The 18,256-nt window shown below is 58.9% G+C and overlaps 1 protein-coding gene across 1 annotated transcript in view; it reads left to right on the top strand.

The window, feature by feature from the left end:
- LRP5 (LDL receptor related protein 5) overlaps positions 1–18,256 on the top strand; it is a 62,198-nt gene that overhangs the window by 25,187 nt on the left and 18,755 nt on the right. The window contains exons 7-14 of the mRNA XM_029956307.1: positions 3,414–3,630; positions 5,791–6,080; positions 7,582–7,808; positions 8,945–9,129; positions 9,929–10,252; positions 11,603–11,802; positions 15,697–15,905; positions 17,504–17,694. Of these exons, the coding sequence (XP_029812167.1) occupies positions 3,414–3,630; positions 5,791–6,080; positions 7,582–7,808; positions 8,945–9,129; positions 9,929–10,252; positions 11,603–11,802; positions 15,697–15,905; positions 17,504–17,694 (1,843 nt within the window). The remainder of the gene's footprint in view (positions 1–3,413; positions 3,631–5,790; positions 6,081–7,581; positions 7,809–8,944; positions 9,130–9,928; positions 10,253–11,602; positions 11,803–15,696; positions 15,906–17,503; positions 17,695–18,256) is intronic.

Below are 18,256 nucleotides of genomic sequence, written 5' to 3'. Positions count from 1 at the left end.
GCCCCCCATCATCTGGGCTCTCCGAGGCCCCCTGCTGTCTCCAGCTGGGACAGCGGCTGTTTGGGTCCCTTGCAGCTGACCTCTGGCATCCCGGTAGGCTCTCAGACGGAGGACCCGGCAGTGCAGGCTGGCGGGCGGGCTGAGGGTAAATCACGGACCGAGAAGTTAGAAGTCTGTCCATCTCCCTGCTCCGGACGTTTCCCGAGTCGATGGGGGTGACCTCGGCTACAACCAGAATAAGTACTCAGCGTGTGAGTGCGGATTTGGAGGCCTGCTGGCTGTGTGGGCCTCGCCCCCCAGGGCAGAAGCGAGAGCATGGGGCATCTGGGCAGCGGAGGCCTGGGCACGTCCCTGCAGTGTGTGTCTAAGGTCTTTTTTTTTACGTGGAACAAAATAACCATGGCGGTTTTAATTTCGGGGTTTACGTCTAACGGTGATAATTATTTTATTAGAAAACAGAAGTCGTGGGCGCCTGGGGGCTCAGTCGGTTAAACAGCTACTTCAGCTCAGGTCATGATCTCGCGGTTCGTGGGTTCGAGCCCCGCGTCGGGCTCTGTGCTGACAGCTCAGAGCCTGGAGCCTGCTTCCGATTCTGTGTCTCCCTCTCTCTGCCCCTTCCCTGCTCGCACTGTCTCTGTCTCTCCAAAATAAATAAACGTTAAATAAAGTTTTTCTTATTTAAAAAGGAAACTAAATCTTTTTCTTTTAAACCTGTGCTTTCAAAGGGTTGTTCTTGGGCTCATACCTCTTTGCATGACTAAGTCAGCGGGAACGGAGATTTCAGTGTAAGCAAATTGCAGCTCAGGTGACTTTCTGGGGGCCGCATTTTGTGGGCCTCCCCGCAGACCCGTGCGGGGTCTGCCCCTCGGTGCTCGGCTGAGGGCGGTCTTCTTTGGGAGCATGGAGGGGCCAGGAGGGCAGAAGCCATGGGTCAGGGAGAGCAAGCTCGGCCCCCGGCTGCCTTTGGTGTCTGCATGGTTGATTTTCTGTAACTTCCCGGAGATGTCTGGTTCCTTCTCTGGAAGGTCAAGGGCACAGGCACCTCTGTTCTAGACGGGGGGGGGGGGTGACTACAGCCCGTGGGCCAGACTGCCTTCTTTTTGGTACCGTCCTCAAACTGAGAATGGCTTTTATGCTTTTAAATGATTGAAAAAAATATAGAAGTGGTATTTCATGACGTGTGACAACATGAACTTCACACTTCGGTGTCTACAGAGTTATTTGTGTTTTGCACCAACGACGTTCTCTTGGAACACAGCGGTGCGCCCGCACGCTCTGTCTGGTGGTTCTTGGCGCCGCAAGGACCGTGCGGCCACGGGGCTGAACAGAGTTGCGAGCCTTTGCGGGAGAAGTCTGCCGGCGCCCCGGCTGGAGGGTCCGTCTCCCCCCCTGGCTGCGCCGTTCCCGGGCGTTCACGTTCGATTCCGTTACTCCTGACCTCCGAGCGGACCTGCCCCGTCGCAGGAGTCCGATGGGCCCTGCGCGGTGCCCCGTCTCCGCACCCGCAGCGCCGCTCAGGCCTCTGGGAAATCTGCACTGTGGAGACGTGGGTGCTCCCAGCCGAGTCTCGGGTGCTCCGGGGCTGGGGAGAGGCCCCGTCCGGCAGAGGTATCTTTTCCGGACGGGCTGGATTTGCTCCTGGCGTGCCGCGAGCTGCCGTGAAAAACTCACTTTGGGATCATTTCTTTTTCTCAAGTATCGGAGTCCTGAGGGCCTGCTAGTCGGGGCGGAGGGGGGTGGGGCGGAGGAGGGGCTCCTTGTGCCGGACCCTGCCCCTCCCTGGCGGCGGGCGCGCTGGGCGGCCGAGGAGGGGGCAGAGGAGGGGAGAGACGAGGGGCTGGCAGCCGGGGCCATCACCCTGGCTGGCCCCGTGTCCTCCGGGGGCTCGTTTTCATTGTTCCTGAGTCAGGAAAATTGTACTCTCTTGCCCCAGATCAACAGAACACGTATTTATTTATGTCTGGAATTCAGTTATTCAAGAGAATTGAGAAAATACGGAAATAGTGAAGGAAGAGAAAAGCCTCTTAAAGGTGGTGTTGACATTTTGGTATATTACAGCTTCAGTAATGATTTTTTTTTCTAGACGTGGATGCTATCCTTTGTAGCATGAACTAACCGCAGGTGTGGACCACTGCTCCCCCAGACCCGGTTACTCTCGGCCGAGGAAAGAGGGAAACCAGAGGGGCTGGGAGCAGGTGCCCAGAGATGGGCACAGAAATCAGTACAACCTGAGCTCCGCCTCCTGGGGGGGGGGGCTGGCAGCTCCCCCGCTCATGGTCAAGGGCACCACCCCACCCAGTGTTCTCTCCTGGGCCGCACATCGGACCCGCTTCTGGTTCTGATTTAATTGCCTCAGCTCGGGGCCATTGTTCTTTCTTTGGTTACGTTCCTGGGTGACAGGTGGAGAAACTGAGGTCCACGGGGTGCAGGGACCTGCTGGGCCGGGCGCAGAGCTGCCTACCCCTCCCGGGGGACCTGGCAGTTCTGTCCTGTGCTGTCCAGAAGCAGATGACCAGAGTCTCTTCTGTTCAGCACGAATTTGATCTGTCTTATGTTCCCACCGCCTGCAAAACACAGGGCTTGTCACTCTGCTGATGAGCTGGGAATCTGATCAGGCTGCAGGAGGCCTGCTGGGACTTGACTTTCATTCATCATGTCTCTTTCATCCTGGCCTGAGAGCCGGAGAGTTGTGATGCTGTGTTTTTGCTGAGCGTTCCTTTCAACATGGGCTTCCACAGGATCACCTGTCACCAGAATCACCTCCTCCCCCTGTTGTGTGCTTCCGTTGGTTAAGGCGTTTTTACGTCTGATGGTGGTTTTCTCCTCTGTGGCTTTTGTGGTTAATGCTTTTAATCAGCCCTGAGCCTTGAAGAAAAAGATTTAGTTTTTATGTCTCAGAGCAGATGGCTGCTAGTGGGTCTGTGGATAGAAGGCATCTTAGAGCCACAGGCTCAGACTCAGGGCCGGAAGTGTCCCCAGAGTTCAGCTGCTCCTGACCAAGAAATCAGTCCGCAGACAAGGGGAAGGTCTTGCCCAGGGCCCGCGGTCTGCTAGTCATCCAGTAATGGACTTGACACTCGAGGCGGTGTCGGGAGTGTGATTCAATGCCGCCAGAGGTGCGTGGGGGCGACGCTGCAGCTGGACCCCCGCCCTGGCCGGAGCCCCGCACCTGGTCATGCGGGAAGGGATAGGACGCCGTCAGCAGTGTCCGCACCCAGGCAGGGGAGCTGTGGGGTGAGCCTGGCACCAGCTCCGTTGCTCAGGCGTCGTTTGTCCGGCTGGCTGGTGAGCCGTGGCACCTGGCTCTGTGCCCGGGCCCAGCAAGGTGCGGGCAGAGCGGCGCGTCCCGGGACTGGCCGTGCTTCAGGAGGCTCAGGCCGAGGCCGGTCACACCTGCGTCTGCCGTCCCGCAGGTGATCAACGTGGACGGGACAAAGAGGCGGACGCTCCTGGAGGACAAGCTGCCACACATTTTCGGGTTCACGCTGCTCGGGGACTTCATCTACTGGACCGACTGGCAGCGGCGCAGCATCGAGCGTGTGCACAAGGTCAAGGCCAGCCGGGACGTCATCATCGACCAGCTGCCCGACCTGATGGGGCTCAAGGCTGTGAACGTTGCCAAGGTTGTCGGTGAGTCGGTCAGCCGTGCCGACCGGCACAAGGAAGAAGCCGCGGGCTGTGCCGCCCTTTGGTCCACAGGCACCCAGTCTGGGGATGGGCGGGACAGGATACGGTGATGTGTGGTTACGGACAGGAGGGAATGGTGAGGGGTGGATGTATATATATATTTTTAATTTTTTTTAATGTTTATTTATTTTTGAGTGACAGAGAGAGAGAGCATGAGGAGGGGAGGGGTAGAGAGAGGGAGACGCAGAATCCGAAGCAGGCTCCAGGCTCTGAGCTGCCAGCACAGAGCCCGATGTGGGGCTCAAACGCACAGACCGCAAAATCATGACCTGGGCTGAAGTCAGACGCTTAACCAACGGAGCCACCCAGGTGCCCCACTCCACCGCGCTTTTTTTGTTTTATTATTTTTTTCTGATCGCCTGGGATATTGACTAGGTGGTGGTCGTGGGCATCTCTGGCTCTGTTGTTGTAATAATGGCTAGTGTTTGCTGAGTGCCTGCTGTGTGCCAGGCTCGGTGCCTTCATGCCCGGAGCACCCCGTGCACTCAGTACAGTACTGCCCATGCGCACTGGGAAGGAGGAGGCATGGCCCCATGGCCGAGAGGGGCTGAGCTCAGCACTCACCCCGGGTCTGCCTCATCGCTGGGGGGGCTGCGATCGCTGCCCGGTGTGGCCACGCTGGACCCTGACTCAAATACACACCTTCTGCCTGGAAGCCAGGGTGAGCGGAAAGCTCACTTACTATGCTGATTTGTCTCTTTAAGAAAAGGATTCCAAATGCAGCGAGTGGGCCACGCCGGAGAGAACAGTGACCAGGTGTGGTGGGTGGGGTGGGGTGAAGGGGAGGTGTCAGGGCTCCGTGGGGACGGGCTCTGCACTTAGTCCAGCGCCTGGACCTCGGAGGTGCTCAGCAGACCTTTGGGGGATCACTGAACAGGTGACCAGAGAGGATCTAGTGCTTGTCTAGTGAGTCTTAGTTAGCTCTGCAGCCAGGCGGTGGCCAGAGCTGGGACTTTAGGGAGTCTGGCCTGGAGGCACGGGGGGTCACTTGAGCTTGGGATTTGGGGCACAGGGGGCGGCAAGGTGTGCCCGGCGGAGCAGCGGCATGGCGGTGAGGCGCCTGGGGCATCTCTGTGTCGCTGGGCTGGGCCTTACTGTCCGGTGACCCGCGTTCCTGGTCAAGGGATGACGGGACCGATTCACTTAATTTTACCTGTTTGGGGCGCCTGGTGGCTCAGTCAGTTAAGTGTCCAAAGTCGGCTCAGGTCATGATCCTGTGGTTTGTGAGTTTGAGCCCCGTGTTGGTCTCTGTGCTGACAGCTCAGAGCCTGGAGCCTGCTTCGGATTCTGTGTCTCCCTCTCTCTCTGACACTCCCCTGCTCAGCTCTGTCTCTCTCTCTCAAAAGTAAATAATAAACATTAAAGAAAAAACAAAACATGTTGATTATCCACCGTAGATGGGAGGCTGTCCTGTGAGTGATCATTTAAAATTTAAAAAAACCCGCAGCTAAGCAAAAAGATGTTTCCAGGGGATATGACTTAATGTTGAGAAATTGGGTCCATCTTTCTGTCTCTCCCATCTGAGGGTTCACGGAGAGAGATGGGGAAAAGGATCCTTTTGTTTTAGCTGAAATATTTAACACTAAATTAAGGCCAGTTTGAGCAGCACCTCGGCAGGTGAGAGGGACGGCTGGCCAGAAGTCAGTGAGGGGGCCACGGGCCGTCGGCTTCCGTGAAGAAGAGAGACCTTTGGCGGTCCTGGGCGGACCCGAGTTTGCGAGGCTGTGAGCAGTGGTGGATTGGAGGGGCCATCGGGGGTCGGTCCGGTCCGTAGGCCAAGAGTCCAGTCCCGGGGAAGGGTGACCTGTCCCGTCACGTGGCATTCTTCCACCTGCGCTGTGTCACCTGCCACCTCTCCGGCTTCAGTTTCCGCCCCCGAGACACAGGGGTGGGAATGGCCTCTGCCTCCCAGGCTGCTGGGCGGACGGAGTGAGTTCGTACGCACCGGTCACCGTGACTGCCCCTTCCCCGGATGGGGTCCGCCATCCCCCCCTGGTGTCCCCCTTTGGCGCCCGGCGGAGATGAAGCCAGGCGCGACGGCCGGTCGGCGTGCGCCTCTCCGTCGGGGCTGCCGGGGCTGAGGGCTGCTGTGCTCTCCTCCAGGCACCAACCCGTGCGCGGACGGGAACGGGGGCTGCAGCCACCTGTGCTTCTTCACACCCCGCGCCACCAAGTGCGGCTGCCCCATCGGCCTGGAGCTGCTGAGCGACATGAAGACCTGCATCGTGCCCGAGGCCTTCCTGGTGTTCACCAGCAGGGCCGCCATCCACAGGATCTCCCTGGAGACCACCACCAACGACGTGGCCATCCCGCTCCCGGGCGTCAAGGAGGCCTCGGCGCTGGACTTCGACGTGTCCAACAACCACATCTACTGGACGGACGTCAGCCTGAAGGTACAGACCGCGAGGCGTCCTACGGGGACAGCTTTGTCCTGCGGCGCTGTCACCGGTCTCCCGTTCTGTTTTAAAGAGCTGTGATCTTTGTTGTAACTTGATCCTGTGAGCTATTTTATCGATCTATTGTTATTTTTAAACATTTAGTTTTGAGAGAGAGCACACGCAAGCTGGGGAGGGGCAGAGAGGGAGGGAGACCGGGGACTCAAGCAGGCTCCCAGCTGTGCATGCAGAGCATAACGTGAGGCTCGAACTCACAAACTTCGAGATCGTGACCTGAGCCGAGGTCGGGCGCTTAACCGACTGAGCCACCTGGGCACCCCAGCGAATGTTTTTTTCTTTTCTCTTCTCTTCTTTTTTCTTTTCTTTTTTTTTTTTTTTTAAACATTTATTCATTTTTGAAAGAAACGGTGTGAGTGGGTGAGGGTCAGAGAGAGAGGGAGACACAGAACCCGAAGCAGGCTCCAGGCTCCGAGCTGTCAGCACAGAGCCCGACACCGGGCCTGAACTTACGAACGGTGAGATCATGACCTGAGCCGAAGTCGGATGCTTCACCTACTGACCACCCAGGTGCCCCTGGACTCCTCTGTTTTTCTTTTTTTTAAATAAAGTTTTATTGGAACATGGCAATGTTGATTTGCTTATGGGTTATCTGCACGCATTTGTGCCTCCACGGTGCCTAGTTGGAACAGATCTGTGTGGCCCTCGGAGCCTAAATATTCACTATCTGCCCCTTTACAGCGAAGCTTGCTGACCCCTGTTCAGAAGTGTCAGACAACACAGCCTGATCACTGATCTTATTCTCCTCTTCATAAGACACGGCTCGTAAAGATTTTTCTGTTTCCAAAAACCATCAGAGCTTCTTGAAAAAGGGGGACATACACAGCGAAGAAGAAAATAAATATCACTCAGGACCCCTCCCCCACCCCACCTGACACTGTGTGTTTCTCATGATCATCAGCATTTGTTCTAGAGAATTCTGTAACCTGGTTTTTTTAAACTTCCCATTCTAGGAGGTGACTGACTAGGCTGCTGGGAAGTCTTTAACACGACTGCGTGGGTGTGTGAAATAATTCCATTTTACATAACCACGCCCTTATCTTAAACGTCGTGGTTTCCGCTTTTCCCGCCGCAGCCCGTTCCACGGTCACGAGCACTCCTGCGCGCAAACCTTGCTTCTGTTTCAGTGTCTCCTCATCTTTTGCATTTTTATTGGTTCCTTCGGATAACATTTCCCAAGGAAGCTGCCTGGGGAAAAGGAAGGGTCTCTGTATGCACACATCTAAAAGGTAGATGTTTAAATATCGCCAAATCTTTTTTTCCCCCTAAAATCAGGAGTTGAATCTGGCTGCATTTCACGCGTTTATTTGAAAACTCCGGGCTGTTGACATTCCGGCCGCAGACGCGGTCGGTGCGGTCGCTCCAGGGGGGCCGAGTGTCTCCTGGTCAGGGGTCTGCGGGTGTGCCGGTTCCTAACCCTTGCCTCCTCCCCTGCTCCCAGACCATCAGCCGCGCCTTCATGAACGGCAGCTCCGTGGAGCACGTGATCGAGTTTGGCCTCGACTACCCGGAAGGCATGGCCGTCGACTGGATGGGCAAGAACCTGTACTGGGCGGACACCGGCACCAACAGGATCGAGGTGGCCCGGTTGGACGGGCAGTTCCGGCAGGTCCTCGTGTGGAGGGACTTGGACAACCCCCGCTCGCTGGCCCTGGACCCCACCAGAGGGTGAGTGCCATCTTTGTTCGTCCTTCTGCCCGCCTGGGATGACCCGAGGGGCGTGGCTGCCCGGTGGGCGCCCTGTGAGTAGAGCTTTGAGGTGGCCAGCGATCTGGTTTATTGCACAGAGGGGAAACTGAGGCCGGAGGAAGGAGCGGCAGCCAATGTGTCCGGTGCTTCACCTGTGCTGTCTGAGCACAGCTTCCGGGGGACTGCAAGGGGCAAGTGTCTTTGACCCTGATTATCAGATGTGGACACTGAGGCTCAGAGAAGCTGAGTGACTTACTGAAGGTCACATCGCCAGGGAGAGCAGAGCTGGGCTCCGTCACCCGCTGCCTGTTGCCGGACTTTGCCGTCTCGGAGCCGGCTTTGAGGCCCTCAGACTCCGGCCCTGCTCTGGGCACCGGGGCTGGGGGCCAGGGTCGTGTGTCCCTCTGCACCAGGGTCTTCTGTGCTGCGGACACAGTGCTCCCCCCACTCACAGCATCAAGGATGTGCCTGGAGCACCCCAAACCTTGCCTGGCACATGCTGTTAGGGAAGGCCAGATTTCAGGATGACAGGACAGAGTGAAAGGCCCAGGACCTAGCACGAGGACAAGTAGCACCCGGTCCTGGAGTCTGGGCTCCTCTGTGGAGCTGCTGCTGCGGAAGGAGGGGGGGCCCCTGGGGGCAGGAGTGCTGAGTGGGCTTCCCGGCCTGCAGCGCCTGTGGCCCCCACGTTCTTCCTTCCTGCCCCCATCGAGTACGGGGACTGTGTGTCCTGACTTGCCCACGTCCAGCCCGGCTTCCCTCGTCACCGTGGCGTCCTGTCCGGCTTGATTCGCGTTTGTCTCTGCCACAGCCGTGTCCCAGCCTGGGTATCCTGTTACTGGTCACCCCCACTGTGCACCCGCTTTGTCTGTAAACGGGTGCATTCGCACTTAACCCTGCAGGGAGCGCTGCTGTGGGATTTCCGGAGGCAGCCGGTGACCATATCTGGAGGGACGTTAGGTCCTGGGGCACTCTAAGCGCGTCACCCCGTACCTGCTTCCTGCAGGGATGTCGCTGATGTGGCCTCCTCCAGGGTGGTGGAGATGGGGTGGTCGTGCGCCTCCCCAGCCCCGCGGTGAGAGAGGATGCGCCTGAGCCCTGCCTGTGTCCCCCAGGTACATCTACTGGACCGAGTGGGGCGGGAAGCCCAGGATCGTGCGGGCCTTCATGGACGGGACCAACTGCATGACACTGGTGGACAAGGTGGGCCGGGCCAACGACCTCACCATCGACTACGCCGACCAGCGTCTCTACTGGACGGACCTGGACACCAACATGATCGAGTCGTCTGACATGCTGGGTGAGGGCCCCGCGGGGGGTCCTGCTGGCCGGGTGCTTTGGCCTGCGGCGATGGGCCATCCCTGGGCTGGGGCGCTGGCTGTCCCTCAGCGCCCGCTGCACTGTCCCCTCTGGCCTGCAAGTCCCGAGGCCCCATGGGAGGCCTGGTCCAGCCTCATCCTCTCCTGGGGTTGTCCCTCCCACGCCGGGTGCCGTTGCTATAGGCGTGTCCACAGAGGCCCAGGTGACAGCCGTTTCCTGCACCCCTGCTGAGCGCCGTGTCCCCGCTCAGCCCTGGGCCAGGAGTCTAGTTGGATCCCTCAGTATCATCACAGCATAGGCTGATGGGGAAACTGAGGCCCAGGGAGGTCACAGGAATTTTCCTAAGGTTACAGAGGGCTGCCCAGATTCCAGGGCTCCACGTTTAATGTCTATCTGACAATAATGTTTAATGTCCATCTACTGATGGACACCTGCTGAAGGACACGCCCCTGACGGACACGCCCCTGACGGACACGCCCCTGACGGACACGCCCCTGACGGACATGCTCCTGACAGGCATTTGGATTGCTTCCCGCTCGTGGCTCCTACACACAGCTGCTGCCCCGCATGCTCCTGTCTCTGCTTTGAGTGGACGGCACGTGCCCCCCTTGCGGGATACAGGGGACTTGCCTGGTCACAGGGTGGGCGGCCTCCAGCTTCAGGAGGCCCTGCTTGTCTTCCAGAGTGGTTGGACACTCTGGCCTTGACCCAGGCCACCAGGCAGCTCTGGCCCAGTGGGCAGCTGGGTGCTGACACCGTGCCCATGTGCCTCCACGCAGGTCAGGGGCGGGTCGTGATCGCCGACGACCTCCCGCACCCCTTCGGCCTCACCCAGTACAGCGACTACATCTACTGGACGGACTGGAACCTGCACAGCATCGAGAGGGCTGACAAGACCAGCGGCCAGAACCGCACGCTCATCCAGGGCCACCTGGACTTCGTGATGGACATCCTGGTGTTCCACTCCTCCCGCCAGGACGGCCTCAACGACTGCACGCACAACAACGGGCAGTGCGGACAGCTGTGCCTCGCCGTCCCCGGCGGCCACCGCTGCAGCTGCGCCTCCCACTACACGCTGGACCCCAGCAGCCGCAACTGCAGCCGTGAGTGTCCTGCTCTGTGCCTGCGCCCCTCCCCCGTCAGCCCAGGCTGGCTCCATGGCCTCCTTTGTCTTGTCTTCTTCACTTATTTACTTGTTAATGTTTTTATTTATTTTTGAGAGCGAGAGAGACCGAGACAGAGCACAAGCAGGGGAGAGGCAGAGAGAGAGAGAGAGGGACTCACAGAATCCAAAGCAGGCTCCAGGCTCCGAGCTGTCGGCACAGAGCCCGACGCGGAACTCAAACTCACGAACTGTGAGATCGTGACCAGAGCCAATGTTGGACGCTGAGCCAACTGAGCCACCCAGGTGCCCCCATTTATTTAGTTTTTTTTTTTTTAGAGAGAAAGAGAGAATCCCAAGCAGACTCTTGTCAGCACAGACCCTGATGTGGGGTTCAGTCTCATGAACGACCACGACCAGAGCCGAAATCAAGAGTCAGATGCTTAACCAACTGAGCCACCCAGGTGCTCCTAGAAAGGAGCTTCTTATCTGGGCGCCTTGGTGTTCCTGGGTGGTTGAGCAGGCTGCACACTGCGTAAGCTGCCCGTTCCCTGGAGGCCTAGTCCTGCCTCTGTGAGTGAGCGCTCTCCCCAGTGACCGGTCTGTATGTCCAGAGATCCTCCTGCGGAATGTCTCCGCTGAGGGCTCGGCACATCTGTCTCCTGAAGGAGCAACGGGTCCTCGGCCCAGCCTGGGCCTTCCTACTGTCAGGCTCCCTTTGGTCCTATTGTCCCCCTTCCCTGGGGGCAAGACCTTGTAGGGTCAATCACAGGGGCTGGCAACCCGTCACCCAGACTCGATCCCTGTAACTTACATCTCTGCCCCTCTGGCCGGCAGACCTGGGGCCGTGACTTTGTTTCAAGCCTGTAGTTCTGCAGCCCGTGCTGCTGGCCTCTTGCACATCCTGAGCAGTGCCGTTCCTGCACGGAGGCCGTTTTGCTCACCGACACCCCCACGAAGTGACCCCACCCGCGTCATTGTTCATAGAATTCACTTGACCATATACAGGCATCTGGCAAGTTACACACTCGTCCAAGCAGCAAGTGGGAGTTTAATATTTATGGTTTCCCTCGTTCTGTCTTAAGTCTTAATAGTTTAAAACCCAGCTGCCATCTACTTCAGAATAACTCAAGCCTCACAGGACACTGAAACCGCAGAGACCCGCGTGACGTGGAGAACACGCGCCCCGCAGTCCACCCCTGGAAGCCGCTCCACGTCCCTCCGGCGTCGGCCCCGCCGTGCCTGGCAGGCGCAGGAGCCCGGCTGGCTCTCCCGGGGGAGCGCGCGCTCCGGCCCCCGGCTTTGGCTCCGGACGCTGATGCGCGGCCCCGCGTCTGTTTGCCCCTTCTAGCGCCCACCACCTTCCTGCTGTTCAGCCAGAAATGCGCCATCAGCCGCGTGGTCCCCGACGACCGGCACAGCCCGGACCTCATCCTGCCCCTGCATGGGCTCAGGAACGTCAGGGCCCTCGACTACGACCCCCTGGACAGGTTCATCTACTGGGTGGACGGGCGCCAGAACATCAAGCGAGCCAAGGACGATGGGACCCAGGCAAGTGTACCTGGCGAGCGCGGGGGGCGCTTCCGCGAGGAGCCCGCACGGCAGTTTCTGCGCTGCGCCCTCCCCCCTCTTGCTGGGCCAGCGGAGCCCGGCTTGTGTCAACAGCGACTTGGGTTCTAATTAGGTCATCCCAGGGCATAATCCTGAGCCGTGTGAAACCCTTCGATTATACATAGAAATGCGCTTTTTCTCTTTCTTGCCACGGTGGTTTTGTGCAAGGCTAGTTGGCATCGGTTATTCTGGATTTATTTTTAGTTCACAGGAGTTGCGTAGCCCGTTTGCCGTAATGCAGCATCTACATGCCTAAAATGCACTACATGCAGAAGCGCACGGTGAGGCCGCAGGGCGGTGGGGAAGGGGAGAGGTGCCCGCACTCAAAAAGCCCGTCAGCGACGCGTGAAGGAGAGAGAAGTAAAGGTGTGTCCCTGCATGTGTCCGGTGGTTCAAGATGGACTCGGAAGGGACCGCGGCGCTTCGCCTTGACGAGACCTGAAGTTGCCGAGGGTGTGGGGGTGCAGGGCTGCGCTCATGGCTGTGCGTGCGCCGATGGGGGGAGCCTATGTGACACGCCGTGGGAAGTCACGAGCCCCGCACGCACGGGCGCAGCCCCCAGCACCCGGGAGATGGAGGGCGCTGTGCGTGCGTGTGTGCGTGTGCACGGGCTCGTGCGTTCCTGCCCGTCTCGGCATCCCCTGAGCCTTTCTCACGGTAGACTGTGCGTCGGCAGGTGGGAAATCTGCGTCAGGCCCCCAGCTGCCCCCGTGTATCCTGCACCCCAACAAATCCGTGGGTTCAGGATGCTGGCTCCGGCAGAACCCGCTGCTCCTGCGCTAGGTTTCTGGGGTGTGTCCCACAAAGGACATTGTCACTGCAGCCTCGGGGTCCACCCTGGGGGCCCCCTGTCGGCACGGTGGCCGGCATTGTGTTCATGTGGCTGTCACTCATGGACATGCCTGGCTTGCCACGCCCCTTTCCAAGGACTCCTTTTACCGGAGCCACAGAAGCGAATGGGATCTTAGGTCATCAGGGTGAAATCTCGGCACCGTTACAACGTGATGCAGAGAGATGCTGTGGGTGCAGATTTTCAGGTGATTTTTGTGTCTGTAAAGTTCACTTGGCTCTTTCTACCCTGAACTGGGTGCTGGTGCTGTGTGTACAGCTCGCGGTCGCTTCTGGCAAAGTACTGCATCCAGTGACGGTGTGACGTTAGCAAGCCGTCCTCTGAGGGCTGTGTCCGAGGGGCACCTGGGGGCCTCAGTCGGGTAAGCATCCGACTCTTTTGATGTCAGCTCAGGTCATGATCTCAGGACCCTGGGATCGAGCCCCGCATCGGGCTTTGCGCCGACAGCTCGGAGCCCGCTTGGGATTCTCTCTCTCCCTCTCTGCTCCGCGCCCACGTCGCAAAATAAAATAAACTTAGAAAAAATGAAGTCCCAGTGGAGCCTTGGCAGCTTTGTATCATCTCTGCGGGAGCAGAGCCTGGTGACACTGTGGGTATGTGTTCCTTTCATCCCTCCACCATGAGGTGACAGTCCCTTTGAGTCCTTTGGAGAACGGGAGGTGTTAATGGTAGATGGTGGGTTTCCTGCTGAGAAAGGCACCAGGTGCAAATTGCCTGAAAGTCTCATCCGAAGGGCTTTTTCCTGGTGTCCTGCAAAAGCAGGGGAGACTTGGAAGGAGAAGTTCTTTAGGAAACACCTTGTGAGTTTCTACTTAGTTTCGAAAACATCCGGCCCTCCTGCCGTATCTTGCCAAACTCCGCCCTCTGGTGGCTTTGATCTTTATTAGGGGCCTCTCTTAGCCCCAAGGATGACGTTTTTAAATTGTTATCTACTTTGGCTACGTTTTTCTAGTAAGCTTCTTCATAGTAGTAAATATACATAAAAGGTATCGTCCTAACCATTTTCAAACACACAGCTTAGTGGCACTAAGTACACACATCGTGGTGTGGCCGTCACCCCCGGCCATCGCCAGGATGCCATCATCTCCCCGGCCTGGAAGCCTGTCGCCATGAAACACCACCCCCCCACCCCGCCCCCCAGCCTTAGGCAGCCTCCTCCTACTTTCTGTCCCTACAAATCGGACTGGATTCCAAGTATTTCATGGAAGTGGAACCATGCAGGATTTATTTTGTCGTGACTGGCTTCTTCCCTTCAGCACCGTGTCCTCGGGGTTTATTCGTATTGGAGCAGGTGTTAGAATTTCCTGAAAACACTCCATTGGTGGACGGACCCCAGTTAGGTCCACTGACGGGCGCTGCGTCTTCGGGCTGTTGTGACAACACAATGTCCCCACGTGGCCAGGTGCTGCCTTGTCCCACGGAGGAGGCGGGGTATTGACTGTGGCCTCGAATAGGATTCTGTTAAGTCTTGCCTTAGTACGGAGTTTGGGTTTCATAACTGGCCAGTCGTTCCTCTGCCTGGGGGAGGTGTGGGCGGCGGGTCACCTCCCGCCACGTGCTTGTTCCCAGAGTCTCAGTTTTCGCCGGGACACTGGTAGGGCTGGGCCGCAGTCTCGCTTTACTCCCAGTCTGTCAGTTGCTCTGGGTTGTGGCCTTCGGTCGGAGTCTATGCTTTTGGGACAGGGACATGCCCAGTTGGAGGGGACGCTCGGCCCCCAAAGCCCCCAGCTCTTGGGGAGGGGGGCGTTACCACCTGCAGAGACACACGGCCCATTAACCGGCGCTCTGTGTCCGGATGTGAGCTGCACGCTAACTGCCCCGTGGGACTGGAGCCGCGGCTGGGGGGTGGGTGGGTGGGTGGGTGGGTGTCTGTGTGTGTGTGTGTGTGTGTGTGTGTGTGTGTGTGTGTTGGGGGAGGGGGTGCTCCTTTCCATCCGGGTTCAGGAGGCTGGGCCTGGTGAAGGAGCTGCTTTTTGGCCAGGAGTCCCTTCTGCCCCAGGAGACTTGGTTTTAGCAACTGCTGTAAAGAGAAAAAGTTCGCAAGGAGCGCTCGTCAGAGGGTCACCGTAAGGGTGTCCTTCTCCGAGGAAGGGACTGTTCATCCAACCCGTCGGTAGCCGTTCGCACCAGGTCAGATCACCTGAGGGCCTGGACACGGACTTTCAGGGCAACCCAGGGGCTCACATGCCCCAGGGAGTCAGGCTTCGGGTCTGTGAGGCAGATGAGGGTGACACTGGGCACTTTGCCCCACAGCACTTCAGGAAACCAGTGACTCTCTGTAGATAGTTCTGGAAGGCAGGGCTTGGCCCTGAGATACAGCAGGTGGCTCAGAGTCAGGCAGAGTTCTCCCAAGTCTCCCAGGGCAGAGACCCAGAGAGTGTAGACAGAGCGACTGCTGGGAGAGGCAGCTGGCCCATTGCTCTGGACATGCACTGTGTCAACCACGCACCCCCTCCTGGGCCCGCCCCCCGCCCCCGTCCCCATCCCCTCCCGGGCCTGCACCCTCCCCTGAATCTGTCCTCACCGGCCCCCCCCCACCCCCCCGTCCCTGGGAAGGGGCTGTCGGAGGTAGACCTCTGTCCTATCCACCTGTCGTCCTGTCGCCTTAAACTGAAACATAACGACTTGAAGGTCTTGATCCCGAAGCATGAGCCCAGGACGATCAGCAAGAAAAGAGAAGATGTCTCAGGAAGGAGGCTGTGATCCTGTGGAGCCACCAGGCCGCCCTTCCGGGGCCGGAACAGGACCCGGGGGGGATGGGAACGGACAGTCCGCCGGGAATTTGCTGCTGGGTGGGCTGGAGATCCCAGCTGAGGGGCGAGAGCCCTTCTAGGACCTTCTCCGGGATCCGTTTCCCCCTCAAGCGGGCGCGTGGGGGAGTGCCCACCTGACAGGAAAGGTCAAGATAACTTTCGGTCTGAACTCAGACACCAAGGCCTCCCGTGACTGTAGCCAATGTGCGTCTCCTCCTGTTTTACATACAGCCCTTCGTTTTGACCTCTCCAAGCCAGAGCCAAAACACGGACAGGCAACCCCACGACCTCAGCATTGACATCTACAGCCGGACGCTGTTCTGGACCTGTGAGGCCACCAATACCATCAACGTCCACCGGCTGAACGGAGACGCCATGGGTGTGGTGCTCCGCGGGGACCACGACAAGCCCCGGGCCATTGTCCTCAACGCCGAGCGCGGGTGCGAGGCGGGGGGTGGGTGGGCACCGCGGTGCGGGTGCTGCTCCCGGGGGGCGGGGACCCGGGAAGGATATAGGCTTCTCTTTTATTTTTCTTAATGTTCTTTATTTCGTTTAGAGAGACAGAAATAGCATGAGTAGGGAGGGGCAGAGAGAGAGAGAGGGAGATACAGAATCCGAAGCAGGCTCCAGGCTCTGAGCTGTCAGCACGGAGCCCGACACGGGGCTTGAACCCACGGACTAGGAGATCATGACCTGAGCCAAAGCCGGACGCTTAACCCACTGAGCCACCCAGGCGCCCCAGAATATACGTTTTAATTCATAGGGTTTATACTGTCCCCGTCAAATGTGAACCCTATGCGAAAATCCCCTCCCCAGCACCCCAGCCGGAGGCTGGCTGTTTGAATACGTTTCACCACCGGGAGCTCACTACTGCCCTGGACACAGACTCTACTTCTAGGAGCTTTTTCCTTCCATGAAGAGGTAGACAGACTTGGAAGGTCGCAAAGGGAATAACCAGGGCGAGAGGGAGCCTTCAAGCCACACGCTGTAAAGCTCAGAAAGTAAGCTGAGCAGGGGCAACTGGGGGCTCAGTCAATTGAGCGTCTGACTTCGGCTCAGGTCATGACCTCACGCTTCGTGGGTTCAAGCCCCGCATTGGGCTCTGTGCTGACAGCTAGCTCAGAGCCTGGAGCCTGTTTCTGGATTCTGTGTTTATCTCTCTCTCTGACCCTCCCCTGCTCACGCTGTGTCTCTCTCTCCAAAATAAATAAAACATTTTAAAAAGAAAGAAAGCTGAGTGCAGGAGGGTCGTGAGCGCAGGAAGGTTCATGCACAGTGGCCATGCCAGGCTGGAGTCAGATTTTTGGAGGCGACAGCCAGCGCGAGCACAGGCCCTGGGTCTTGCAGACCCAAGCCGGGGTCCTGACCCCGTGGCTTACTGCCCTTGTGAGCTCAGGCAGGTGGCATGGCCTCGGGGGTGTGGTGTCTTCTTCCAAGAAGGGGAAGACAAAGGTGGTGTCAGGCCCTGTGGCACACAGGTGCTCAGGGAGCACAAGCCTAGTGACTTTACGTGGCTCTCTGGCAGCTTGATGAGCGGCCCTTGAGGCTTCTTAGCTGCTGTGGTGGCCGGAGGGTCCCCGAGGCCACCACAGATGACCACAGCCTGGGGGGTGGGGGTGGAAGGAGCGGATGTTTGTCCTTTCGAGGCTCCAGAGGCTAGAAGTCATGTCAAGCGGTGGCAGGGCTGTGCCCCTGCAGAGGCTCTCTGGGGACCCTTCCTTGTCTCTCTTCCTGCTTCCGGGGCTCCTAGTGTTCTTTGACCAGATGGCCTCACCTGGACCCTTACTTGCATTCCAAAGATCCAGTTTCCAATTACAGGTCTCGTTCTGAGGTTCTGGGTGGATGGGAGTTCTCGGAGGGACACACTGAACCCCATACGGCCTGGGGGACAAGCCCTGAGAGGCCGGGCCATGGGCCTGGTAACTTTCCAGAGCCAGGCCCGATGGCGCGGGGTCAGGGGCTGGTCTACCTGGTGCCCCTCGGGCTCGCTCCCGGTGCGGGACGGCGGGACTCAGCACCCTCCCCCGCTGCCCCCCAGGTACCTGTACTTCACCAACATGCAGGACCGAGCCGCCAAGATCGAGCGAGCGGCCTTGGACGGCACGGAGCGCGAGGTCCTCTTCACCACGGGCCTCATCCGCCCTGTGGCCCTCGTGGTGGACAACAGGCTGGGCAAGCTCTTCTGGGTGGACGCGGACCTGAAGCGCATCGAGAGCTGCGACCTGTCAGGTGGGTGCCCTGGGCCTCCCCAGGGAGCGGGTCCCCTGACAACACACGTCTGCCCTTCCCAGGGACACCCGGCCTTCCCCGTCCTCAGGAACGGCCCGCACAGCCGCCTCCTTCGTCAGGGGTCTGTTTGAGGGGGGCGTCGTGCTGGGGCTGTTCGTCCGCCACGTTACAGTATCATCCAAGGTTCCAGCACGTGGGAACGATCCCCGTGTGGCGAGGCAGACAAGGGCTCTCAGAGAGGGTGGGTGACCCACCAAGGTCCCACAGCGTGGGCCGGGCCGGGAGTCGGAGCCCTGTCTCCGGCACCCATGCTTGTGGCTGCTCTGCCATGGGCCACCTTAGGCCCGGATGCTTCTAGGCTATAGACCTGCCTCAAGGGGCCTTGCTTCTGTGCGCGGGGTGGGGGCAGGGCGGGGCCGGCCGGCTTCTGGGAGGTCAGCTCCAGCTTTGGCCCCGGCCAGAGCACAGAATCCCCCCACCCACCCTCACCCCCCCGCAGCCCTCTGTTCTGAATGGAGCAGGGGCTGAGCTCTTGTAGTCAGCGGGGGCACCTGTCCCACTT

Source organism: Suricata suricatta, chromosome 11 (assembly GCF_006229205.1).
Source record: "Suricata suricatta isolate VVHF042 chromosome 11, meerkat_22Aug2017_6uvM2_HiC, whole genome shotgun sequence".
In the NCBI taxonomy this organism is placed as follows: Eukaryota; Metazoa; Chordata; class Mammalia; order Carnivora; family Herpestidae; genus Suricata; species Suricata suricatta.
The sequence above is the reverse complement of the archived record's forward strand: the minus strand, read 5'-3'. Positions and strand labels throughout refer to the sequence as shown.